General features: G+C 39.7%; 2 protein-coding genes across 8 annotated transcripts in view; both read left to right on the top strand.

Moving 5' to 3' along the window:
• Nucleotides 1-105: 105 nt before the first annotated feature.
• On the top strand, nucleotides 106-6,364 carry thumpd2 (THUMP domain containing 2). The gene is made up of 11 exons (XM_042433508.1): nucleotides 106-343; nucleotides 1,143-1,281; nucleotides 1,513-2,127; nucleotides 2,236-2,390; nucleotides 2,766-2,843; nucleotides 2,967-3,019; nucleotides 3,378-3,465; nucleotides 3,688-3,759; nucleotides 4,107-4,221; nucleotides 5,204-5,324; nucleotides 5,866-6,364. Exons 1-11 carry the CDS (start codon nucleotides 233-235, stop codon nucleotides 6,212-6,214), a joined length of 1,896 nt encoding a protein of 631 aa, XP_042289442.1. The 5' UTR covers nucleotides 106-232; the 3' UTR covers nucleotides 6,215-6,364.
• A 1,133-nt stretch (nucleotides 6,365-7,497) lies between these two features.
• LOC121911871 (mitogen-activated protein kinase kinase kinase kinase 3-like) overlaps nucleotides 7,498-27,989 on the top strand; it is a 41,944-nt gene continuing 21,452 nt past the window's right edge. For 5 of the 7 annotated variants that reach the window (XM_042433783.1, XM_042433779.1, XM_042433782.1 and 2 more), the window contains exons 1-12: nucleotides 7,499-7,745; nucleotides 21,937-21,994; nucleotides 22,630-22,720; nucleotides 22,965-23,029; nucleotides 23,202-23,257; nucleotides 24,324-24,371; nucleotides 24,871-24,913; nucleotides 25,196-25,268; nucleotides 25,865-25,996; nucleotides 26,374-26,436; nucleotides 26,614-26,695; nucleotides 27,429-27,545. In XM_042433783.1, the coding sequence (XP_042289717.1) occupies nucleotides 7,647-7,745; nucleotides 21,937-21,994; nucleotides 22,630-22,720; nucleotides 22,965-23,029; nucleotides 23,202-23,257; nucleotides 24,324-24,371; nucleotides 24,871-24,913; nucleotides 25,196-25,268; nucleotides 25,865-25,996; nucleotides 26,374-26,436; nucleotides 26,614-26,695; nucleotides 27,429-27,545 (927 nt within the window). In that variant the 5' untranslated portion in view covers nucleotides 7,499-7,646. Of the gene's footprint in view, nucleotides 7,746-21,936; nucleotides 21,995-22,629; nucleotides 22,721-22,964; nucleotides 23,030-23,201; nucleotides 23,258-24,323; nucleotides 24,372-24,870; nucleotides 24,914-25,195; nucleotides 25,269-25,864; nucleotides 25,997-26,373; nucleotides 26,437-26,613; nucleotides 26,696-27,428; nucleotides 27,546-27,989 lie in introns of all 7 variants that reach the window. The other 2 variants (XM_042433780.1, XM_042433777.1) reach the window with 1 other exon arrangement.

Genomic DNA, 27,989 nt, shown 5'->3' with positions numbered 1-27,989 from the left:
TTCCTGGTTAAAAAAAACACGCTTCCAATGTGCTATACAGTTGTTATTCATCCACTATGTAAGAGAGACCCCTACTGGCTAAAAACATCACTGCAGTTTGAGGACGTAGTTCCGTTTCCGGTGTAAACAAACAAGCCAATATGGCGACTTACCCGGTCAAAAAGAAGAGACATGACAAACTTCTGCTGGCAGAAATGAGCGTTTGTGAACACTGGACACAATATACGACACAATGACTGAACCGAGAAGTGAGCGGAGTTTAGTTCGCTACTTCTGCACCGCCGGTAACGGGATGGAGCGTTTCTTAGTTGACGAGGTGAAGAAGAAGCTGGCGGCTGAAGACGTGAGTGTTTCTGACGAAGAGACAAACCAACGGTCGTAACGGCTGTTCACTAAATCATAGTCTTTGTAGCTAACAGCTACAGTACAGGAGAAATTATAATAATAAATTCAAATAAATTAAAAAATACTTATAATTAAAAGTGCTGTTGTTCTAAGTTACAGCTTATGTTTATAATTATTCAATTTACAACAAAGTTATTGTTAGTGCACGTTTATTACACAACTGTAACGTTAAATCAAACATCTTGCCCTGTTTGTTATTGATTAATCTGTCAAGGCAAGGCAGGTTTATTTGTATAGCACATTTCATCAAGGCAATTAAAAGTGCTTCACAGAGAATATAAAAGGCATCAAGACAATATAAAAGCAACACAGGGCAATATAAAATACATTTAAATACAATTACAAAGGATTGAATTGGAAATAAAAAATGAGCTAAGATATTAACCCTCAAATTAGGTTTAATAAAAGACAGTGGCAAACAAAAGTCTTGAGTTGTGATTTAAAAGACTTGAGAGTTGCAGTTTTCTGGGAGTTTGTTCCAGATGTGTGGAGCATAAAAACCGAACGTTGCTTCTCCATGTTTAGTTTTGACTCTGGGGACAGAAAGCAGACCTGTCCCAGATGACCTGAAAGATGTGGATGGTTCATAATACAACAGCAGATCAGTAGCATTTTAAAAATCAAATACTTGACAAGATCATAGACTTTATATGAAAAGGACAATATGCTTCTCAATGGCATTGAATTTTGTCTGTAAACACTGGCCTGCTCTTTTTGTTAATGTTTTGTACGCCCAGGTGTGTCAGATGCCAGGTAAAGTGTTGTTCAGCTCCTCTGCAAAGATCGTCAGAGTCAGTGAGCTGAAGGCTGCAGAGAGACTCTTCCTCCTGTTGAAACAAGACTCACCTGTGAGGCTGTCAGGCCACACCAACCCAGGTAGAAGCCTGACAGAGCAGATCCACAGATTATATATAACACTGGTGATACCATGTCAGATATTCAACTGTTTGCCTCTCAATTCTTGTGTGGCTTAAAAGTCCCAAAGTCACCTTAAATGCATCATAACAATCATCTTTCCACATCACTATAAGAAAAATCTTGCATTTCAGTGCCTAATTACCTTTTTTTGTATCAACTTGTGATTTGTGTTCTCTGTGATTTTCATAGCAAAGGCGGCCTCTGTGTTGCAGTCCAGACTTTTGGGTGACATAAATGAATGGACCAGTGCTGTAATGACATGGAGTCGCCTGCAGGGGGAGTTGGCAGGAAGGAGAACCACTGTCAACATATCAAGCACTTTCCTGGAAGGGAGGAAGAGGGAGGAGGGCAGAGAGAGCGAAGAACAGAGGAGAGAGGAGGAGAAGTGCGATGAGGAGTTCCGAAAAAGTACAGGAGAGCAGAGGGAGGAGGAGAGTGGAGACGGGAGGTTGAGATGTGCAGTACAGACTAGCAGAGAGACCTGTGGAGTTGAAGCCCAGACACTGGAGAAAAAAAGAAAGAGGGATGATGAAGAGGAGGCAAGTAGTGGCAAAAATGTAGAGAAACAGAGGACATCTGAGAGAGCAATAATGAGAGAGGATGATGAAGAGGGGAGGAGGGTGGTTATGGAATTTGTCAGCTGTATACAAAATGGAGAGAAAGAAATGATGTCAGAAACAGATTTGTATGGCAAAGGATCAGTGTGTAACCACGCAACACCAGGACTAGACCACGATGTGGAAAGTAGCAGCTGGAAGATAGATGACATGACAGAGGACTGTGCTGTGGAAAATGTGGTACATGGTAATAAGATGGATCCATTTTTTTCATTTTTTTTATTAATTCACCTTCTAAGTTTGACATTTTTCATTTCTGTTTTTATTTCTTCTTGTTTGCCTCCATGTAATGAAGTGAAGACCAACAGAGGAGGAGATAAGACACTACTGCAGCCCAGTAGGAACAAACCAGAGCCGCCGTCGCTGTCGCCGCTGCCTTCTTCTGTCCCGGCTTCCTTCAGGATCAGCTGCAAGTGTACTGGATCTCTGTCCCGATACCTCAGCATACAGGTTAGGGGACGTTAAGATGCAAATCACAAAGCAGAAGAAAGTCAGCATATTGTCTCTGGCAGGTTAAAATAAAATTAGTTTGATCTTTGTGTGCCCTTCTGAACATCTTTGTAAAGCTGCACTGACTTTATGGGAAAATACATCACTCTCATTAATTTGTGGACTCCGTAAAAAGTGTTAAAAGATTCAAATCATCTAGAAGAACGGGCAGGGAAATTGCTAAGTTCTCCATCAAATTGTCAGAAGGACATATTTTTTAATACCCTCACACACATAAATACCGGCATCCATACCCACTTGAGATGTCAGTCACATAAATAACTGTATGTTATTTTTAGAGGAATATAGTGTGTCTGTAAATTATATCTAATACAGGAGGTGAGCAAAGTTATCGGAGCAGGTCTGAGCAGACTGTTGGGCTGGAAGGTTGACCTGAAGAATCCACAGCTGGAGGTAAACTCTTTTATTGTGCTAAAAAATCTTCCTGATTGTATGAGTGTGGATTTATTATGCACACGCTATTTAAATGTTATCTATGTCTTTATGGGTGTTACAGTTGTTTGTTCTTTTCTGCAGGTTGCTGTTAACTTGAGTGATGACCACTGCCTGTTGGGGATACCACTGACCAGGTTATTGACTAGAACAATCTGCTGTCCTCTTAGAGTGGCCATGAAAGCCTCTTGAAGACTTTGAACACACTAATAACAACATATAATAGTGCCTTTCATTATGTTTGTTGTCTTACTACTTTGTGACCGTATTGTAGTTTTTTATGATTTCTCTGTGCCTTGGCTGCTAGCCAGAATCACCAACAGGAAATGCTGCTGCACATGACCAAAATTGTCCTAAACATTTTTTTAAAAAAATCCTGAAACACATGGTAGTGGCTTATAGACTTGTTTAAAAGTTTCATATCGCAGCTTTAATCAATTTGATGAGCAGTCATAAGTGTAGCTTATGAATGAGGCTCTTGTTTCTTTCCTTCAGGTTACCTCTGGCTAACCGGAGCTACATTAAAACCACAGGACTGAGGTCTACAGTAGCCTGGGCTATGGCCTCGCTGGCTCAGATACAGGTAATTACACACCCAGCCGCCAGTGTGTCTGCTGCTTTATTCTTTGTACATTTATGTTTTAACTATGTGTACGCTTTTGTTTATGTATGTAAATCAGATGGCATTATTAAACTATGAAAGCAACGGCCTGTTTTTGCCGTAGAGGGATCTTCTATTTAGAATGATCAGATTTTATGTCTATGACCAACAGTATGCACTGTATTTTATCTCCTTTTTTCCCAGTCAGGTTCCTGTGTGGTTGACCCAATGTGTGGGGTGGGAACCATCTTAATAGAAGCAGCACAGGAACATAAGGTAAGGACAGAAATCTACTCAGTATATCTGTATGTCTGTGAGGTGTAGAAAAATTTGAAAAGTGAACTTTGTAGGTTTGGACAGTCCTGGTACACACAACTTCACAATTTTTCTTGTTGTTGACTTGTTTTTTTTCACATGTACTGTTTGTTAATGCAAAGAATATTGTTCAGATATGTTCAGTAATATTTCCTCATCATAATTAGTGCAGTTTATATGATTTCATTGATTTTGTTAATTGACTGTTTTTTTCCATTTGACAACTCATCTTTGGTATCACTTATAGTGTGTAGTAATAGCGTTCAGTTAGAACACCACTGTTATAGTCTGACCTATGGTCTCTTCAGGATGTCTGTTTCCTGGGTATGGACATTGATGACGGACAGCTGCAGAAAGCCAATGAGAACATAGTGTTTGCAGAGCTGGGAAACAGGATACACCTGCTGAAAGCTTCATCCATGGGTAGGAAACCTGCACAAAATGATCACAGGAATAATCAGAAATGTATGATGTCATTAAACCTTTTGCATTTTTGGCATTAAGCTAAGGTCACATTTCCACAGTAGTCTGCAGTGGGTGCCTCAGCAGAATCCACTTCAATGCATCGATAGAAGTTGTATATAAAGTTGTGTGTGCCATAATAAATAGTCAACTGCCAAATAGATGCAAATGACAATAGATGCCAAAGATGTCACTGTGTCCTTACATTGTCTATTTAAAAGTTTTGACATTGATGTACTTGTCATGATTCAGCAAAAACTCCAGATATCACATAAACAAAATGTCATTTTTCCTGTGCTCTGCAAATAGTTTATAGATTTGAGTTATTATGGCTTATAGAAAGTAACCTCTCTGGTAGATTTCCAGCTCTGCAGGATCATCTAGTTAAAAACAATTAATTAAAACAGGAGTCACATCTGCTGTAGACACATTTTTCTGATCATCATATGCCAGGCAGTAGAGCTAAAGCAGACATGTTCAGTGGTTTTACAAAACCTGCCTGTTTCAGTGTGTTTAGTAGTTTGTGCACATAATTTGTAAATCAGCCACATTTTTAAGATAGCATCATCTGTACTGTGTAATATATTAGCTTAGAATAACACAAGCTCCAATTGAAACATATTATGGTCACTTTTAAAGTATAGTTGGCTACAAGAGCACGGGGCTGACACGATACATTAACTGTTATGAATAGACTTATGAATATTTCAAAAAAATAAATTATGTATTAATGCACTTTTACTTAATGGATATCTTGCTCTTAGAAAATGAACTCTTAATTTAGTTGAGTGTAGATCCAAAGCTGCATGTTTTGGATGGGAATCAGTGAGTGGGAGGTGAGTGTGGACCCTACTGTCATGTACTAAATTACCTCTTGGCTTGTTTGTCCTCCCCCGTGTGTGTGTGTGTGTGTGTGTGTGCGTGCATGTGTGTGTGTGTGCAGTGCTGCCTCTGCCCAGTGCCAGTGTAGATGCTGTCGTTTGTGACCTGCCATTTGGCAGGAAGTTTGGCACCAAAACAAACATGGCAGCCAACTTGCCACTCATCCTCACTGAGATGGAGAGGTTTGTGCCTCTGTGCTCCTGCTTTCATTGTTTCTTTTCATATTGTTTAGTGAAACAGAACTGTTCCTAGTTTTTCTGTGTGTGTGCACATGTGGGTCTGTGTTGTGGTACTGTGCAGAATTCTGAACCTATGAGTTGAGTTGCACATCAGTATAGGTCCCAAACTTAGTTTAAATTTGGTAATATTGGATATTTTTGTGTAGTTTTTAGGTTGAAACTTTCCTTTATATCATCAATAGAAATTTCATGAGTGAATAGCAAAAGAAAACTGCTTGTAAGGATCTAATTTACAACTGTTTTAAATTTGGCAGATGTACGCATGTTGATTGGTTTATGATACTGTTGCAGCATATTTAGAACTTCATGCTTATTCAAATAGTCTATCCAAATGCTCCTTATTTGTGTGGTTGCAATTCTTCAGATATATTATTTTACATGTATTTGTTTCAGACAGTTATTTAGAATTGTAAGATTAAAAAAGGTAATTGTAAATATCAAAAGTTGTAATTAAATTAACATGTGTCTGTGTGTGTGTGTGTAGAGTCCTCTGTTTTGGTGGTACCCTGGTTCTCCTCCTGAGTCCTCAGTTGTCCTGTCTCCTGAAGAAACTCCTGGCGCAGAAAGGCACAGGACCAACATCTAACCAGGAAACTGAGCCTCAAACTAGGAAACAAGACTGTCCATTTTCTCCTCTGTCTTCCTCAAAACAGCAGACTTTCCAAAGCTTCCAGGGTGTCAAATCATCTTCCACCCAGGAAAAAGATCCTCAGACTGGGCTACAACACAGTCTGTCTCCCCTTCTCTCCTCACTGAAGCTCCAGGCGACTCTGAGAGTCAGCTTAGGCGCGATAGATGGACTCATCCATAAATATGTCAAGACAGACACTTGATCAGTGTAATGAGCAATTTCTCTTTGTTACTTATCATGAAAAATAAGCAGTTGTGTTGAAATGCCACACTGTATTAGAAATACTTTGTGACATGTATCTTTTGTTCACCTACTGTTCTTTAATTGCAAATAAATTATATTTTTTTGAAACAATAGTGAATTTTGAGTGTTGTGTGAGCTGTGGATTGGAATATTTTTTCCATTCCAGGAAAATCCTTTGCCCACCTTCCTATTCTGCTTTTAATTTACATTCAAATCATCCCAACTGCATTTGAAAGAAAGTAACTTGAGACCTACTTGGATTGTGCTTTTGAAGATATGGCTGTTATTATTCTATGTTCTTGCTGTCATTTAATGAAAAGACTAAAACCAACAATGTTCCAGTTTGTCTGTCAAAACCTCCCTAACCTGTCTGAGTCACACAACCATTGGTTCCTCGTGAGGATGTAAATCTTTAAAAATTGGTCACAAATTGCTAAAAGACAAAAAAAATTTCAGTAATTTCCTGCAAACTGACACTAGTTTTTATCAAAGGTTACTCTAGTGAGTACTAAGGACACTGAGATGGGATAGGTGAGATTGACTCAAAATAAACTACAGTAGCCATGTTCATGGTAATGAAGGAATATGTCACCTACTGCAACTTTGTGATTCAATGATGTGTTTATATGTTTTTGGACAAAAAATGAGCTCTATGGCACAGTGGAATAAGATGTATTGGGCCTTTGCTACAGCAGTAATACTTGTGGTTGGGATCACATTAATTAAGTTTTTTATTGACAATAAGAAACATAAGGAATATTGACAGCCTAACCTCTAAGGGGACTGAAATAACAACTGTTACTTTTTCAGTAGTGGGACTTTGGTTTTGTCATACAGCCATCGGCTGAATCACAATGTTACCATCTGCCACTGTTTAGCCCTACTTAGCCCAGTTAAACACTGATGGGCCACACAAGGCCATTCAGGGTTGAGTGTTTTCAACCATTTCTTCCATTGCTAAACACAAATCATGGATCCATACACCTTCACTGTATAGACCTAATGGTGCTAGATGTTTAAGTGAACTCAATATAGTTTTGTATTCAAATCAGGTGTTAGATGTTTTTTCCTACACTTTTTAGATTTTACGTGCAAAAACAAATACTTAATATGTGTTTTCTCCTTTTCTTGCGATTTTATCACCACACATTACTGTTGAAACCAATAACAAATGTATTAAATTCATCATCTCCATCTCCCTCAGACTCCATGGAGAGGGTACGCCATGATGCCTATTGCGCATGCTCATTGCGCATTGGAAGCCATGTTGGAGCTACAGTGGATTCGGGCTGGGATTTTCTGACGCCGTATGTTTTTCTTAAAATATCTGTTTTCATACATTGTTGGGGTCCGTCAACCGTGCGCGATCGGCGCCGTAAACGGCAGTGGAAATGATGAACTCCAGTGTCGACCTGTCCCGGCGGAATCCGCAGGAGGATTTCGAGCTGATCCAGAGGATAGGAAGCGGCACTTACGGGGATGTGTACAAGGTAAAACTGCAGTTAGGGAAGCAGAGTTCCATTATCGGACACAGAGGAGTGGGACATCTCCGGCTGAATTATAGCGTTAGCTTTCCGATGTAGCCTACCAGTGTTGCCACAACAGTAGAAAACAAACACTGTAGCTAACATTTGCTCGTTTGAAGGTGTCTTTGCTCGTTGATGGTTACTGATGCATTGGTGAATATGCTATTCATGTGCTTAATTCCATTGTCGGACACACGGCCAAAGCTGGTCTTGCTAATGTTGTATGACTGTTATTGTTTTGTCCGTTCTCATTGACTATTCACCAACATCATGGACATTCGGGTCAACGTTAGAGAAATGCCTTATTAGCCAGTATTTAACGTTACACGGCTCGGGTATCGAGAAATCATAAATTACGCCAGCTAGCTAATGTTGATGGAAAACCTCCAGTCGTCGTTTGGGCGCAGATATCTGATTTTGTCAAAGTAGAAATCAAATCCGCTTTGTACACTTTAAATTGTAGTTCCAATGAAGTGGCGGTGACATTATTGTCTACACGCCCGTAGGCCGTGGTCGTCTTCAAATTATGAAAGTGAATGACTACCGCTCACATTGTTTTAAAAGGAACTATAAGAAGAGACCTGTCCGATAATAGACGTTTAGCTGCTAGCTGTCCGAAAACGGACGCAGTTAACGTGTTAGCATCAACATGCTAACCTGGCTGTAGCTCTTTCGTGGGAACACATTGTGACAAAATGACAACAAGCAGCGATTTGTTCGCTGCAAGGGCACACAAACGGGCATAGAGACACACCAGTGGGTCCACCTTTTTATCGTAATATTGCACAGGTGCCGGTAAATTTGTGTGACTGCCTCCGCTTTGCCCTGACATAGACTGACAGCTGCTTGCCTGGAAATCCAGTTCGGCTAAAGCGCTCAGGACTGAGCAAGCTACAACAACAACAATCATAATATCAACCATTCTTATTGTTGTTATTCACGTTTTAATATCTGTAAGCACCAGTCACAGTTATTAAAGTACTGGGATGCCCCTTTCTATGTACACTTGTCTGATTTATGAGGCGTTACACCAGTTATCTTTGGACCACACTTTATCAAGGCCCTGCGCTGGGAGCAGACAGCCTGGGATCCAATAAGGAAGGCAGCCCCTCAATTACAACCCAACTCATGCTTATTATATGCTACATGAAAAACAATTACAGCCACAGTCATACAACACATTTTAGGAGAATACAATGTAGAAACACAGCAAGGCTTGTCATATATCATGCAAAATTTATAGTATCACAGAAAACTGTAAAGTAAATGCTGCAGGATGTAAAAACAAATGTCAGCACGCACAGCTGAGCACAGTGGACATAAGTAAACTCCTCTAGACTACTGTATCCACACCATATCAGATATAAAATACGATAAGTTCAACAAGAAGCACATTACTGAATATGAAAAATAAGTTATTGAAGTATTATCTCCATTCTTGATGGTTTTGGAGGCATTGTGTAATATCAGAGTTACCCTGTTGATTTCCACATCGGCTCAGAAGAATATATCAATCAGGTTATACAAGTTAAACATCCACTCTCTTAAGTCTGCAGTTGTTTGTGTAGCAGTCACTCTGTCGTGGTATTTAATTTCACCGCTGTGTGAGGGAGAGGCTTTTGGCAGACTGGAGATTCATTAAACACTTTAATAGGACTTGATGATGTTTGGTTAACCTCCAGGCCTCATGTGGTAATTACAGGAATATGTCTGCATCCTAAAGACTCGAGATGTGAAAGATTTTCAGTCTTTTTAAACATAGCTGCCGTTAATTCTGACAGCAGATGCGAAATACCCCGCTGCCTTTGATTATTTTGTCCTCTTTTTTTTTTTTGTGCGTTTCCCATATTGTGTTCCTCCCTGCAGGAGCTAATCTTGTTTGTTTCTAATTTAAGTTCAGTATCTCGCCTCGTCGCAGACACATAGGTCTGACAGAGGCTCTCCAGCAGGCCAGTAGCTAAGAGCTAAATTGCCTGCTAGACTTGTCACAGTTTACAGCTGATTAATGTGCCCCGATGTAGGTTTCAAAACAACTGATGGGAGCAAAATACTTTCCACTGTTCTACATAAATATGACAGGATCGCAAATATAAATCCTTCAATTTTGATCAAGCTGATATAGGCTATACAGTAGAAAATACAATTATGATATAGCTGACACAGTTCATCATAGTAACAATGGAGGAGTTTGCTGAAGGACACTTGGGGGCTCAAACCTGAAACCTCTGGATAATGGGATGTCACTCTAAAGCACTAGGCTGCTTGGTAAACCTCATTGATGCCTATATTTGGTTCTACCGCTGTGTGAAAATCTGTGGCTTGGGTAGGAATGTTTGAGCAGGAAACAAAGTGTGAACTCTGCAAGCTTGTTTTTGCCTGTGTTTGTAGTCCTGCCTCTCCTTCTTTATCATCAAGCGAGGGAGGAGGATCGGCTGATAGCGAGACAGGTCTCGTAACCTCAAGATCACAGGTTTGATCCTCTGAAGAGGGTGCTTGTAGGGTAAATTTACATTTTTGCAGAGGAGGTGCCAGTATTTCTTCTGCTGCCAATAGTGCATGCTGATAATGTCAATAAACTGGGCCATTTTCATTCCGAAGATTCAGTAATTTCCCTCTGGACTGTATCCTTAACAGGGAGTAAAATCCCTCAAGAGCGTTTAGGTCATTCAGTAGCACCACAACTCTCCATTTAAAGTCAGACTAATGAAATTCTTTAGTTGTTCCTGAAGGCAGGATGAGGCAGAGTTCAATTTTACAGACACCCTTAGGGCTGTCTAGAGGGCAAAAAAGGGATGGTACAGACTGTATTGATTTTATCATTGTAATTGATATTATTCATTAAATGAATCACAATTAGTGATCAACTAATCTCAACTAATGATTATTTTCTTGATTAATCAAGTTATTGTTTTGTCTATAAAATGTCTGAAGTTAGTGAAAAAGTCCAAGGTGACACCTTTTAAATGTCTGGTTTTCTTTGATCAACCGTTACCATCATGTACAACAAAGTAAAGCATTAAATCTTTACATTTGCGAAGCTTAAACCAGCTAATTTTGGAAAAATTTACTCAAAAAAATGACTTTAACAGTTATTCAATTATTAAGTAGTTGCGGATTAATTTTCTGTCCATCAACTAATTGATTAATTGACTCATTGTTGTCAGCTCTAATCACAATCTTGCCACTTAAAGTAAGATACAAATCTGTTAAGTGAGATTTCCCATAATGATTCCTGAAATACTTGACAGTACCAGCTAAGCAGATTGACTTCCCATCGTACATTCCAGCGTAATTAACACCAACTAGACCTTTTCAAGTGGTTTTCTATCCCCAAACAACGATACTGTAGGAAAGCCACCCTACTTCCCTTGCTCTGGAAGTGACAGCGCTGAGCGATTTTTTTCAAAATTTTAAACCTCACAGCACAGAACGCTTCTCGCTTTTTATGGCCTAAAAATGTCACCGGGATGTTGCAGTTCGATTCATTTAGACTTCAACACACACAAAATTCCTGTAAAGTGAAGTCAAGACACTGCACACAGCATGCTTACGTTTTCCAATCTGAGTGGTGTGTGATGCTTTAAACCAAAGATAACCAAACATACTGGAGAAGAGAAATATTTAACATTGAGACCATTGATTTGTCACTTTATGTGGGTGGAACGGAGAAGCAACAACACTCTTCTTTTTCCACCTGCTTCAAAAGAGCTTCATTAAATACCAGTGTCAGTCTATAGCCATGAAAAACAGCTGCAGGGATACATCTGCGATAACTACACCTACTTTCTCAAGTATTTACCAATACACAGGATCTGATTTAACTCGTGTTGTTTGAATAGGATGACTGTTGTTTCCTCAAGGTGCTTATGGCTTCGGATTTAGGAAGTAGAGACAGACGACGGGCCGCTCAGTGGGGAGAAAAGAGATCAGTTAATAACAAATCAATTTCAGTAGGAGTGGTGTGTGTTTTAGAAACATGCCAGCCTTCTGGGTATTTTTGGACTCTACGTAAGTGGAAAGCAATGCTATCAGTGTCTCTCTGTGGCTGTTCAGTTTTCTTGTTTTTACTGTTTTCTAGTCCATTTAACTGCACAGATAGCTAAGTGTCCCAAAGCTGAAATGGTTATTTGTTGCATGTAATCAACACAAATAAAATTAACACAATAAGACAATACATTTTGCTCATATTGTCGGCACAGTCTCCTTTTTAAATCCCACTGAAATTTTGCAATTAGCCAGGGTTTGACTTTGATGCTTACCTCATAAAAGTAAGGATGAAGGCCTTCACCACTAGTCCGTGATTGAAGCCATATTAAGTGGCTTTCTGTGTACGCGTTCACACGTTCCTGATGTATTTAATATAACGCCGATGTACTTAACAGTAATATATGCGGTGACAGTAACGATTTCCTCTTGCCAGACCTCAATGTGTGTGTGTGGCACAGCTGGGCAGCCGTGGTCCAGGAATGCAGGAATCCTCACTTCCTCCACATATGTGTGTGTTTGTGTGTGTGTGTGTGCTCATGTCCTATTGTTTCCCACTGCTCCAGCAGAGGAAGACGGTGAAGCAAAAAAGCTGCAGCATAACACACACACACACACACAGAACCAGATGATTGTATTGTCACATGCATAGACACACATGCACAGATGGCTGTAGGGTCTCGATTAAAGCTGCTGGCCCACAACCATCCTGTTTTTGTCACTGTTCCTCCAGTTGTTTGCTCGCTGAGGTGGATATTTTCAAATGCTCTGAAGCAAAGCGAGGTTCCTGGAATCTTCTGGCCTCGGTTCTCTATCGGAAATTTAGTCCCAATCCTGGCACTGGGGTTTCTGTTCGCCAAGCACAATTAATGTACTGTGCAGGAATCTGTCTCTGTGCCACTGGTGCAGTGACATATTGATAACTGGCATAGTTGGTAGTTATACAGTGTCAATGACACAGTGTAGTGGTTAGGGGCAAACCAAATGTGCCAGTAAAAATAGACTTCTTTAGTCATTTTCATTTCAATATTCAGTCTAAAAACTGCTGCCTGACATGTCATATAGAGGATTTCACACCTTGATGATGTGAATGATTTTATATACTGACATGTCTTTCTCCTGCTCAAAGCACAGAATGTCTTTAAGTTGTATAAACAAACGGCCATGCAAGTGCGCTTCACCCTACCTTGAGAGGTGATGTAACACTATTCAAAGAGCAAGTTGAACCACGTTAATAAAGTTTAATAGATCCTGTAGCTTGTATTTGCACTATTACCAAATACAAAATGATTAGCGAAACGTCTACAAGGATAAGCTGTTGCCAAAATAGATAGATGGAGAATGTCTGCAGTGCACACACAGTGAATGGTATGGCACTTCCCTGCAGGGTGGGTCTGGGTCAACACAAAAGAAATAGTGGTGTGACAGGTGAAAACGTCTATGGGCCTTCCCCCACAACACACGCATATATTTACAGATTTACAGCACTGCCTGACAGAAGACTGTTGTTGCATTTGAACTGGAAAACCTCCACTCAGCAGGTTGAACTCTTCTGAATTACAGGAGCTGCTGCTGTCAGTCACCCAGAGTCCACTATTGTGAGCACTTAGGTGTCTGATTTGTTATTAAATCTAACATGAGTCTTTCAACTGTGCAACATTTAAATTAATCGCAAAACATCACTGAAATAACCCTATAAACCTTTCAGAAGAGTAGTGTAGCTGCTTTAAGGAATAGGGCGGTGTGTAATGTGTGTGGTTGACCGAGTGGAGTGAGTGGCAGAAAAGTGATGGTGAATGTGAGCAGAGCAGAGGAAAAAGGTCAGCAGTAAATTGTCAGTCTGGCAGTAAATGTACAATACAGGCTACAGTGTGTCAGTTAATAAATGCTGCATCTTCTCAAGATCAAGAAAAGTCTCATCTATTGTTTCCCCAACTGCTGGAAAAGTGAAGAGGGTTAGCTCTGAAGTTAGCGACAATGGGTTAGCCTAACCTGACCAGGTTCACTTAAGGTGGACTGACCTTTAAGGTGGACCAGCTATTCTCATTTTAGTATCAATCTCAGCTGCTCCTACTGTACATAGAGAACGGAGAAACATCTGGTCCTCCGCCACCTCAAAGCATTCAACCTAGAGGAAACACTGAAAGGAAGGGTCATATTTGAAAAGTCAGTTCTTCTACAATACAAGACAGCAAGAATAAACATGAAGCTGTATGTTACCACACTTGAATCAGATAGCGACAAAGCATTTTTGCATCGCATGGAATTTTGATCATGGTTTAGCAGTCTGATGGCTTGATAACCAACGTAGATCTGTACGTCTGGCAACCAGTTAAGGTTGGTAAACAGCAGTCGATTGTGTGGTGTTGATGAGTTGTCAAGCTGTTTAATTCTCACAGGCTGAAGGCTGAAGTGCTCTCTCTATTGTCAGCCTTGTCATTCTGTAAAATCTTGTAATTGTGGACTATCTGCATGCAGACACCCCCAAGAGGCAACATTGGTTTGGAATTTCAGCTTGCACAACTTGTTTTGTGAAAGTATGGTAATTTCAAGGACATTTTGTATTGAGCTGAACAATCTTTTGTAATGAGGTGCTTCATTGGCAACACTTTGGGTTTTATGTGTATGGTTGTTATTGTATTAGTGTGTTACTACTCAAATTACAAGGAGAAAATGACATCCAACAATGGGATTACACCGTTCAAGGAACGTTTTCAATCAGTCAGCTGAATTTCCAAATCCAAATAAAACATTTTGGGTGTTGAGGACATGTTGATACTCACTCAATGATGGGCAATACTTGGGTCACTTGAACTAGAAGCTGCATCATCACTTAGTAAATAGGAAGGGATAATATCTATGAGGCTTGTGTGAAGCACCTTGTTGCTCATTATTCTGCCATGGTATAAATCTCGGCAGCATTGTAGCATAAGTGTCAAATCCTATTTTGAGATTGTGTGCTCATGTGATGGAGTTGGGAATGCTCAGATCTGGTTTGGGCTAAATAATTGTTTCATACAGACTTCATGCTCTTTAGGAAACATATACAAGAACAACTGAGGGAGACGGGAATGTTTATAAGGTCTATTGTCAATCGTTTGTGATGTGGAAAATGAAGCATGCTCTTATGAAAATCTGTTTGGATAAGACAGTCGACTAAATGTTTTATGTTTTTCTCTGAATCCTCACACTGCAATTATGTACATATATTGTACATACATACATACATACATACATACATACATACATATAGGGCTGTGTGATATGGACAAACTCCAATATCAGGATATTTTTGAACAAATACCTCCATATTGATATTGCAACAGTATAATAAGGACGACTGATAGTGCTTTCACAAAATATTTACTCAATGAGATTTTCAATAAATAATCATCAGTGATGTGGAGATAGCGACTTAGTGAGTAAAACCAAATAATAGAACAGCTGGAACAGTCTGGTAAGTTCAGTAAATTACGTCACTTTTACTGTAATACAGCCTTTTCAACCAGGAAAAGACACTTACACCATATAACCATATCTAAAATCAAAGATGATATCTAGTCTCATATCACAATATCAATACAATATTGTTCTATTGCCCAGCCCTACACATACACACATACATGGATCCGTGTAGCAGGAGTGTGTGAAGTGTGTCTGGTATGTGACTTCACAGGCTGACACTAAATGTGGTTGCCACCGGTGCTGTGGGAGAATCGGTCACACTCATCTCATCAAACATCATGTGTTATGATAACTTTGTTAGAACATTTTAGTTATGAAACTCCAACTTTAACCTTGTTTTAAGGTTTGAATAATTTGAAACAAGATAAGCTAATTAAAAGTGCATTTGGCAGTAGTGCAGCGATTCTGTGCTTCTGGCATTGATTTCACTAGTTTGCAGTGTAGCTCCACTTCATTATTGCTGTTGGTAAAGCCCATCGCATGCTTTAAGAGAGATATATTTCAATACTTAACACAGGGTTAAATGACCCCTCTGAGTAAATGAATTTACAGTGTTTTGGAAGAAGCTTTTGTGTGGGGAAAAAAAAGTTAATTTTCTAAATTAAAATGGCCCTAAAAGGTTTGTGTGTGTGTGTGTAACCCATAAATGATGTGCATTTATGGGTGTTTTTGCTAGTGAGAGTGGGTGTTTGTTGAAAGACAGGTGCGCTAATTATTCACTTCACTGCCTACTGCTTTTTCGCCTCACCTGCTCCCCGCCTGAAGCCATGTGTGTAGATGTTGAGACTGAGCTCTCTTAGAAAACAAGCTGTAAGCTGAACCTTCACCAATATGACAATTTGTGGTTAAAATCCTGTTTCGAAATGTTTCAAAACTGACAGAAACTTAGCTTGATGTCATTATATTTTTACTTTTTCAGGTTTAGAAGTTAGTTAACCCACAGAGGAGGAGATAAAAAAGTTAATAGACAAGGTTTTCACATGACAGTAGCTACATAAAAATTGGGAAATGCATGTTAATATGTGTTATTATCTAATGTCAGTGAGTGAGTGAGCCATTTCTTAAGTAAGAAGCTTGTCATGGCTTAATGCATTGGTTATCTGAAAGGTCAAAAAAGCATGGTTGTTGTGACTGTACAGTCACCCATTTGAAACCTTAAATCTCCTGTGAAAATCTTATCACAGGAAGTGAATAACTTGCTACACTTGTCAGTCATCATTGCCCAAGGCCAGGCCTTAACCCCCCCCCACCCTCCCGAACGGGGGAGGGGGGTTTCAGCACCGTGTAGTTGTGGGCTGAGGGTTCGAAAATGTCAAGACACAGATTGATGATGAGATGGTGAAGTGAACATGAGATTGTAATCACAACGGAAAGTTCAACAAGCACGTTTTCCAAGTCGTCCTGGATAATGCATGAGAGCTGGAGGTGACGAGAATGAGAGAGCCGCTAATGTGCTTTTTTGGGGGGGGGGGGGGATTTCTCATGGATGTCTTCCTTTTTAATTTTTTATAAGAAATGTGTAACAAAGTATCTGGATTAATGAAAAGTTGCACGATTACAAACAAAGGTCCATACAGAGAACATCTTGCATATGACATGATTCTTATTGACCAAATCAGTCAGTTTATTCTCCATAATCTGATATAAACACACAAGAAATCTAAGCAAGTGATACAATTGAACTACTGAGAACCACAATTAAAATTGTTTAGGCCTGCAACTAATGATTATTTTTATTGTGTAATCTACCGATTACCTCCTTGATTAATTGATTCATCGTTTTGTCCTTCAGTATATCCAAAAATAATTAAAAATGTCTACACAAATCCCAGTGAGGGCACAAGGTGACGACCTTATTTTATGCAATCATCAGCCCAAAAACCAAAAATATTCAGTTGACTATGTCAGAGACAAGAAGCAAATCCACACGAAGCTGAAATCAGAGAATGATTGGCATTTCTGCTAAAACAATTAATCGAATATCAAAATAATTGCTGATTCATTGTCTATCAGTCGACATATTGATTAACCAACTATCCATTTCAAGTCTAAAGTCGCTACCTTGACAGTAGAAATGGTATCTAATTGGGAAGTCCGCGCTGTCCCATCACAAGTAAATGAGCAGAATAAGAGGCTGAAAACCTTGGACGTGAACTAGTGACCTGAGACAGCTTAGAGGAGCGCTACCGTGACATGAACTTTGATCTTACGTAAGTTAGTTCACCAGACTAGTCGCCTGCAAAGAGTTAACCTCACCGGTCTACTGTCACACTGGATTAACTGTAAATAGCACAAGCTGCTCCATCAAAGCTGGAGTGAATGAAGAATACCCAATCTGTGTTTATTAATAGTGTTCGAGTCAGACACGTGGCGACTATCACACAAACGCATGAAACATAATTAAATCACCTCACACAAAATAGAAAAGTTCTACGGGCAAACTACTTTAAAATCATTCGAAAATCAAATTGTGCACCCTCGTTTTTTTTTTTCTCACAATAGCTGCAGGATTACAACTCAAGCTGAGCGGGATGATTAGCATGGCGAGATGCTATTGCTTAGGTTGTTCATGTTTGTTTTTCATGGTCAGAGAGAGAGAGAGAGTGAAATGCCACACTGATCCTCCACTGAGCTGACCATATGCTGAGTATAACACACACATGCACGCACACACACACACACACACACATTGTCTTAGGTCACTTTTAGGGACATTAAATAGACTTACATTAATTTCCTGGAGACTTACCCTTACCTTACCTTAACCACTCACCCAGAAATCAGCTCAAATGTGGACATGACTCTTGTCACCAGTTGGACGAGCCGTCCCCAGTAAAGTGGTCTTAAGTATGAAATTTGTCCCCAAAAGTAGCCTATGATAGACACACACACACACACACATCCTGATAGAGGTGTTAATGATGGCTGTGAGCTAAATTTCTCCAGTATTGTGCAGTAAAAGCCCACAACATGCCATCACTGATCTGGCAAAGCAGCACATGGAAACAACTCTGGTCCCTTATTTGTGTTGTTGATTAATCTCTCAGTTATATGTTTGATTTATTGAATATTTGTAAAGTCAATGAAATGTCACAGAATTTTGAAAAATGCCAGTTACAATTTCCCAGAGCCCAAGGTGATCCCTTCACATTGATTGCTTTGTCCTATTAGTTGCCTAAAAGCCAATTATTAAAATTGTTAGCAATTAATTTATTACTAATTCAGCCCTGTTCTCATCAGGGACATTTTCCAAAATAGGGCAGGTTATTGAACTTTAATAGTTTTTTGTACTGACTGAAAATTTGTTCTGGCACAAAGTATGAAACACATGCCTCACTCATATTTATTTATTCTTTGATGAGAATGTTTCTTATTTAAATCATAATTCTTCCTATTTTCATTTTTATGTGCAGCTGCTTGCGTTTAACAAACATTTAAAGATCCCAGCAGACATGTTTTAAGACGTATAAAAATACTTTGAATAATCATTTGTGTGCATGTTTTTTCCTCAAAGTTAACTAGTTAAAATCTCTTAAAATAAAACAACTATCCTTCTCCGTCATTGCATCATTGACCCCTATCGGCTCTGAACTAGTTGTGATGTCGCAAATCATGCTTGTAGGTACACGCCTCGTTCAGATTTTTAATGAGTACAAAGTTTCCCCCTATTCAGTTCATGAAGGTGAAAACAGCCTTGCGTCATTCTGCACAGCAAAGCTCAAAAATTCAAGTCAAGTAACAATAAGCAAAACTTAACTTAAACATTTGAGAACTTTATAAAGGGCTTTATAGAAAAATATTTCCTCCAAAGTAACAAAAAACTTATTCTTATATCAGTTCAAAAACCCAGGTATTGTAAATTTCAAAGTATACCCAGTCCTGCTCCCAAGCACATGTACGGCATCCTCTGCTTTGTTACCTTTAATCACTTTTCCTGTTTCTCCGTGTCACCATCACCGAGCAGCCAGTCATCTGTGCCTCAGCGTTAACCAGTCAGTCAGGCACCCACCCAGGTTGTGATATCATCAGTCATTCATTTACTTGACATTTTAACTGTGAGGTTTGAAGTTCTCACCCAGAATAAATGAAAATGAGCAGGATACTTTTTTGTTCTTCCAACCATTAATTCTAACTATTAAGAAAGACCTTTTTTTTTCTTTGTTCGGTTGTTTTTGAGAACATTATTAGTTCAGTCATCGCTACTTTCTTATAATCTTAGAGTGGTTCCCATTCATTAATTTGCCCCTACATAACACAGGGAAACTAACTAGATTTGATGGACTGGAGCATTTACATTGATTGGTGCAAAAGTTGAGCTTGATTGAGTAGCAACGGCTAATTCAGGCTCATGAAACTGTCGGTATGATTTGAATTACTTTAACAGTAACTGTGGATCAAACCTGCACGCTCTCGGTTACACCAGATGGCACGCTTCAGTCGGTCACAGCAGCCAGCCACCCAGCCAATCAAGTGGAGTCGGGCTGTGTGTTGTTGCCACTAACAGTGGCACCGAACGCTATGAGTCATCTCTGGTCTGTCTGCTGACTGAAGACACTCTGTCTCTGCTCTCCACTCCACTTCTCTCTTCTTCTTCTTTTTCTCTTTGCATCTCTTTGTCTCTCCTCCCACTACAGCTTTGTTTTGGTGTGGGTTGTCCTCAGCTGCTCTTCCTCTGTCTCTGTTCTTCTTCTTCTTCTTCAGTCGATCATGCTCTTGAACCGATCTTGTTAGACAAAACTGAAAATCTCTTTTAATCGTCTTATAATATTACCGATTAATTCCTGATAGTGCGTAGTTGTTTTCCCGCGGTTACCCTTGAGTTCATTGTTTTATTTTGTCTCCTCGTTGCTATTGTGTTTCTGCAGTGCACTTGTGTGGGCAGTGCTCCAATGTCTTTGTGTGTCGGGGCAGTTTAAGTTTTTTTTTGGTGGTGCTAATTTGTTTTTCCCCTCAGCCATGATGGCTATTACTGCTCATGCTGACATAGCAGTTCAGGTAGCACATTATGCATGACTGTAATAGAAACAAAGAAAACTTAAAAGGAATTTGATGTATGTCAAAACTACTCAAGTTGTGACTGTAATAGATTCGGGGCCTTTGATAAAAGCACAGCACTTTTAATGTCGTAGTGCATTTTAAATAACTGAAAAGCTTTCCAACTAAACTTTCCAATAAAGTGAACAGATCAGAATATAAAACGTCAGGGCTTTTCGATCTAATGTTGGATTTGGTGAGGCTGCAGCCCGTATGAGGGTAGATGGGGGTGTTTCTGTCTGATCTCACCGTCTAGATGGGAAATAGTGAAACCATATAATCAGAAAATATAGAGAGAGCTGTTGTGTTAGAGACATAACGTAATATTAGGCTGTTGTTTTGTCTGTTATGTTGAAAGTCTAGGTCGTATTAGTCAATTTCAAGCGTCTCTTTCTCTCTCACGCACACACACACACACACACACACACACATACTTCTGCAGTTTCACACGCAGCCGTGCTTGCACACACTTGGCTTGAGAGAAGCGAGCAATTCATGTCTCTTCTGAAAGAGCATCTTTTATTCATGTATATTTCATGTAGAATTCCTCTGCCTCACCAACACTAGATGTAAACACAGCTCACTATTTATAGAAAAACAGCCTCAGTGTCCTGCTAAAGCCCGCTTTTTTGACAAATGTCAGCTTTTCAGGAATAGAGGGGAAAAACTTGTCGATTTCCTGTCCATAGATTACTGTTTTGAATGAGTTATGAATGCATTCTGCTATTTTGAATTTGCTAAACTAGCTGCAAACAGCATTTTCGATGATTGTTGTTGTGCATTTAAAAGAACAGGAATTCTGAAATGTCTTTAAAAATCCTGCACACCTGTGATGCACCCACACAGGTGATTTCACTTCAGACCACTTGATTGACATCCCCCCCGACTCTCCTCTTAGCTTTGTCGCACCTGTTAGGATGGGACAAATTACACCTTTATCACTCTGATTAGTTCAAGGGAATCTGGTGACCTCACCTACATTGCAGCATAGTTTTGCCCCTGTGAGCAGACGTCAAATCAGCCAAACTAACTGAAAACACTCGTGAACGCTGCCGTGCACGTCTCTATCATAGCTGTATGACTTTTACCCACATTTGTGGATATTGTTGCTAATTTGCTTCAGGTACTGGTGAGAAGATGAAATACAATCCAGAAAGTCCCATTGGAGTAACAGATCCATGAGTTTGAAGTATTGTCAGAAGCTACAATACTACAGTATGAGACTGTGAGGTTTTATCACGCCCGGGATCATTTTATCCTCCAAGACAATCATGAAGTAAACAGAAATATGCAGTTCACATGACAAAGTAATCTAACAGGAATATGTGCTTGCATGTATGTGATTGGTCAGATGACGTTGCATTGAAAAAAGTTAAGCCAGGTTCATATTTTTGTGCTGGAGCCCTCTGTGTCAGCCCCCCCCCCCCCACTAGGTCAATGCAACAGTCTCATTGAAATGAATGAGTGCCGATGTACATATCATTTCTTAATATTGTGTTACGTCCCTCCACAATTTGATGACAAAAGCAACAGTTTGTCTCTCAGTTCAGTGCAACTCATACGGTGCTCCACGCATCTCGACGCTACATGAACAACATTCCCAAATGTTCCCTTTTGTGTTTAGAGCCTTCACTGACTTGCTTTCTTTCCCTTCTTTCCCCCCCTCTGTTAGGCTCGTAATGTAAACACAGGGGAACTGGCTGCTATCAAAGTCATCAAACTGGAACCGGGTGAGTTATCTCATTTTCTTTTCTATTCCTTTACCTCCTTGTTATTGCGTCATCTTCGTCTCTATCCCTACATCAGCCTCCTCTCTCTCTCACACCGCGTCACCGTTCATTCTCTCTTCTTCTCGCTACAGTCCTGTCTTTTTTCCTTTTAGCTTTTTTCCTTCATCAGACTTTTAGACTAGCCTCTCTTCTTTTCCACACTCTTTCCCTTCCCCGCAATTCACCCTCATCCTTTCCCTTGTGTCACTGTCCTTCGCTCTGTCTCTCTCCCGATAGATTATTTTTCCCCCCCTTTTTTCCTCCTTTCTGTGGTTTTCTGTCTTCTGTTATTTCACTAAAGAAAGGAAAACATTGAAAAAATACTTTAGAAGTAACAGCAAAAGTGTGTATCATCACAAATGTATCATGACACGGGAAATCGCTTGAATAATTTAGGTTTTCAAGTGTGCAACTTTTATCGTTTTGCCAGAAAATCATACATAGAACATAAACATGCGCACACTCCAACACAAACACAAAGTAATGAAACCTCTCTTCTTCTCTGGTGTACTGCTCTGTAAGTCATTATGACCCAGTCAAGCAGCCTTATCGCTGTATTCATGATGTGTGTGTGTGTGTATATGTGTTCTCTCCAGGTGAGGACTTTGCTGTTGTCCAGCAGGAGATTATAATGATGAAGGACTGTAAACACTCCAATATCGTGGCCTATTTTGGCAGTTATCTCCGGTAAGAGTGTGTGTCAGATGTTATAAATAAGTTTGTTATTGTTAGTAAAGCATGTTGCTTCACTGTGGTTTTAAATGTGTGTGTGTGTGTGTCTGTCAGAGAGAGAGGAAAAAGAGAGATCAGCTGGCGTATGTGGGAAAGTAAGAGATGGGTGGAAGTTTGTGAGGGCAAATCACTAGTGTGAGACGTTGTATACGGGTGTACTGACAGAGTTCCTTGTGTGTGTGTGTGTGTGTATATGCAGGAGAGATAAGTTATGGATCAGTATGGAGTACTGTGGGGGAGGCTCTCTGCAGGATATCTATCACGGTAAGAAGGACACGCACCAAAACGCACTCTCGCGCACGCATTTTTTGATCTACTATAAATGTCTTTTATTTTTTTTGTTTTGTTTTTAACCCTGTCTAACTCTTTGATACCCATCCATCTCTCTCTCTCTCTCTCTTTGTCTCTCTCACTCTTCCTCGTGTCATTTCTGCAGTAACCGGGCCTTTGTCAGAGTCACAGATAGCCTACATGTCACGAGAGACCCTGCAGGTAGTGTATACAGTATAACGTGTGCCATAATATTTTTAAATGGGAGCAGAGGAATAAACAGACATATACATAGAAGACATCCTCTGTTAAGCTGGAACTGCTCCTCGTTTTCTGTGAAATTATACACAGACACATAAATTATGAATGATGTTAACTGTCAATCATTGTCTCTAGTGTTTCACGCTTACACTTTCAGCACTGACTCTGCAGAGTGAGAGCAGGTTACGAAGTCAGAAAACTACTTTGCATTATTCAAGAATGTTCATTTGTATGTTTTATGAGAGCATATCATGTTCTGCATAAGCATTTCAAAACTGAAATATTATCCATTCGAATAACAACATAAATTAGAGGTTAACAGATTTTGAGACAAAACTGGAATTATTTCCCAAAGCACAACAGCTGCATAAAACTACAGAGAAACAAGAGATGCACGATACTGATACTGATACTGATATTGGATATCTGTCTGATACTGACTCAAATAGCTGGATCAGGTTTTGGTGACAATGGGACAAGCTGGTATTGGATACCATTATTTTAATAAATAACAATTCAGTGAATATATATCTATGTATCTATTTATTATGATGTTAGGAAAGCAATGTTCAAGTCAAGCCTGTTTTTGCCTCATACATAAAAGAATGATCCCAGTCTCTTCCACACAGTGAGACATACTGCTTATCAATTAAACACAAGTATCGGCTCGGTACTCGGTATCGGGCCGATACCCAAAGCCCAGGTATCAGTATCGGTATCGGGGATGAAAAAGTCAGATTGGTGCCTGGAGGAAACACTGTATTGTGTTTGCATGCTGTACTGGAGCCAGTCATCTATCAGAAACACAGATGATATGTCTGCGCTGCCAATTTCCTGAACATTTGACAATGAACAGCTGGTTCTGGTGAAAAATATATGAATGTTTTCTTCGACAGATAATTTAGTAGTAATTGATAGCTTCTTTTCAGTGTACTGTAATCCTTTATTGTCACGTTTTTCATCTTTTTTTTGCAAGCGCCAGTAGCAGTGAATAACATCATTTTCTGTGTGATTTTTCTATTTTCAGGGTTTGTACTATCTACATAATAAAGGAAAAATGCACAGAGACATCAAGGTGAGCTTGGGGAAAATTATATGGAATAAAACCTGTTATATAAAATGATCAAACTCTATCCAAGTTATCAATAATATACTGTGGAGCATGCTGTATGTGCTTTCCCTCTGGGTATATACCATGTATGTGGGTTGTTATAGTCTAATCCATTAACCTCTATCCCTAACCTCTGCATTTATTTGCTGATAAAGCAACTTTAATTCTGTTAATTTATCACGATTAATGATAATTCATCACATTCTGAAGAAGGGTGCGAACGCATACGTTTAGTGATGTTGAAAATGAGAACACATTATGTTGGAGACATGTGTGACGGTGTTTGCGATGGAGGAAAAAAAAAAGATAATTGATTCATAGCTGCAGGCTACACTGATCAATGACAAACCACTTTGCAACAAACTTGCGCTGCTGAATGTGTTTCCCAAGCTAATTTGAATTGACTCGAAGTGTGATTTTTATTGTGTTGGATCCTGACGCGTGACATGTTTGTCTCTGACAGGGAGCCAACATCCTCCTGACAGACAACGGCTATGTTAAACTAGGTGAGAGAAACAAACATGGTCTCTGCAATTACCTTCTGCTTCAAAAGACTGAATCTGAATGGCCTCATTTACTGATTTGGTTTCCTTCTTGCTCCCCTTTTGTGTAATAATTTGTGTTCTTGTTTTTCCTCTTTTTTTTAAAAATTTATTTCTCCCCTAAATACAATCCATCTCTTCCCTCCTTCATTCTGTCTCTTCAATTCTTTCACTCATTCCCCTCTATTATTCTGATTCTTCTTTCTTTCCCCCCTTCCTCTTTTCCTCTCCTTTTCCTCTCCGTAGCTGACTTTGGGGTGTCAGCCCAGATCACAGCAACTCTAGCCAAGAGGAAATCATTCATTGGAACTCCTTACTGGTGAGTTGTGCTTGTTTTTCAGCTCCCTCAAAACTGCATGTGGATACGTATGCAGGTAGAGCCGATGCAGAAGTCCTATGTTCTACTCCATGTTAGGGGAAAGTGTGGGAATTGGATCAATTCTCTGACGTCAGGCAGTATGATGGAATCCGTCTGATGGGTCATGCAGGAATGCGGGAATACACCAGAATGTGTTGTCTGACATGTTTCACGCATTCATTGCTTTAGCTAATGGTTTTCAGTGCAGCTGTAGTGAAACCAGACCATTCACATCTCAGCTTAACAAACCAGGAATTTTTAAGTCCTCGAGGCACTCTGACACAGAAGTAGAGTTATGGAGAAGTAATAGAGTTGTACACGGTGGGAGAACTCTCTGTTCTGATGCTGTTGTTATGCAGTGGCTGCAGCAGGAGGGAAATACTGCAGGAAAAATTCAAAAACTACTTGTGTGTTGCTGTTTAATTAACCTGATTTAGGACTTTGTAAAAAATGAGCACACATTTTACTCCCATTCTTTTCTTGTTTTCTTCATGCCCTCCTTCTGTCTCCTTTCCTTTGTTCTCTCCCTCTTTCTTTCTCTCTCTCTCTCTCCATAGGATGGCTCCAGAGGTAGCAGCAGTGGAGAGGAAAGGAGGTTACAACCAGCTGTGTGATATCTGGGCTGTGGGCATTACTGCAATAGAGCTGGCTGAACTACAGCCACCTATGTTTGACCTGCACCCCATGAGGTAAAATACATTTAATTATTACACAGTTTTATTGGAGCAGAGACATTTTATGAGTGTTTAAACACTATAGCACCTCAAAAAGGTATTTTACATTATTGCAAGTCAAAATACCAGATATTGCTACTGCCACTTATGCAACACCAACAACACCCTGGTGTGCAAAGCTTCCAACATCTACTACTGTGTACAAAGTGAAACATTTCCAACAGATGTGGTAAAACATAGCAAAGACTCATGAGACCGGGGTGTTAAAGCGATGGCACCTCTGTATTGACTTTATTATTATGATTGCAGGATGTCAGACTCTCACAGTTATGTTGTTATTACTCTGCTGTAAAGACTTTAATTTTATCTTAATCTCTCTCTTCCCCCCACAGGGCTCTCTTCTTAATGACCAAGAGTAATTTCCAGCCTCCTAAGTTGAAAGATAAGCTTAAATGGTGAGAGACCCCCACTCCACCCATCCATGATTTCTATGTCTCTCTCAGTTGTCGTTCTTCACGCTTCTCAGATATTAAGATACATTTAGACGCAATATGAAGTTGTATAAAATCTGTGCTGATTTTGTCACCTTTCTTTTCCTCTGTGTCTTCCCCTCTCTCTCTACTGGATGACAGGACAAACAACTTTCACCATTTTGTCAAGCTAGCTCTGACCAAGAACCCAAAGAAGAGGCCCACAGCTGAGAAGCTGCTGCAGGTGAGCAACAGTACAAAACGCTTATAATTCTAAAAGATTTAATGGTTTTGTAGAAGTGTGACCCACGTCAGCTATACTGTACGTTTCTGGATACACACTGCAGATTAGACCATTTCCACAAAAGTCCTTACTATGCTATTTGTTATGTTTATACATGTATGCCTGTAAACTTTACAGAAACATTAATCTCTACAGTTGCACATTCAATTAAAAAACATTAGATTGTTAAATCTAACCACATTTTATCAGCTAAATCTTGAGTTCCTCTTTAATAGGCTGACATAGTTTATCTGCATTCTGCTCTTAACTTGTAAAAAAGCTAAATTATGAGGTGACTGTGTGTTGTGTGTATATACTAGATGATGCTTCTGGTGGTGGATACAGTATATCACATAGACTAAACCAATATCAGCCAGGCATAAACTCCATTGGTTGCTCTGTAAACATATTTAATCACTCCGTGTCAGGTGTTACATTCATTTATCGTAGTGCCACAACAGTTAGTCGAGTCAACAAACAGACAGTTAATCTATGACAGCTCTGATAAACAGTCACTTTAGTTATTTGTCAAACACAACATCAAATATCTGTCCCAGCTTCTAGCATGCTTTCATTTTATTTAATCATTCGTAAAGGAATATTTTTGAGCTATTTAAGTGTCGGTCGGACAGAAAAAAATGAGCTATTTTAAGGCATCGCTTTGATTTGCTGCCTGTCCTTCCTGTCTTTCCAGCACCCCTTTGTGTCCCAGCCTCTCAGCAGGACGCTGGCGATAGAGCTGCTGGACAAAGCCAACAATCCTGACCACAGCACCTACAACGACTTTGATGATGACGACCCTGAACCGGAGGTAACCTTTAACCTTCTCAGGTTTTTTTGCTTTCAAAACCAAAAGTGTCGTCAAGCTCACAAGCAGGTCAAACACAGTGGTGATTATCTTTTGCTGGATCTCGCTTCTTTTCCTTCCTTTCTGTCTCCTCATTTGTTCCTCGTCCATTAAATTCCTTCTCCGTCCACCGACGATCACCTCTTCTCTCCTCAGCCTTAGTCGCTCCTTTCCTTTGGCGCACGTGACTCATCTTTTCTGCTCTTTGTCCTTCTCCCTCTGTTTTTTCTGTCTGTGCTTTTATTCTTCTCTCACCTCTTTTCTTCCGTTTGTTTCTAACTTCACTCTTCTTGATTTTTTTACCTTTTTCACCCTTCCGCATATCTTCTTCCTCTTTCCTCTTCCTCCTTGTAGCACTTCTTCTTTCTCTTTACTTTTCTCTCCTCCTTCTTCCCCCATTACTTTTAT

The sequence above is a fragment of the Thunnus maccoyii genome, chromosome 14 (genome assembly GCF_910596095.1).
Source record: "Thunnus maccoyii chromosome 14, fThuMac1.1, whole genome shotgun sequence".
Classification (NCBI taxonomy): Eukaryota; Metazoa; Chordata; class Actinopteri; order Scombriformes; family Scombridae; genus Thunnus; species Thunnus maccoyii.
Note: the sequence above shows the minus strand (reverse complement) of the source record. Positions and strands in the feature narration are given on the sequence as shown.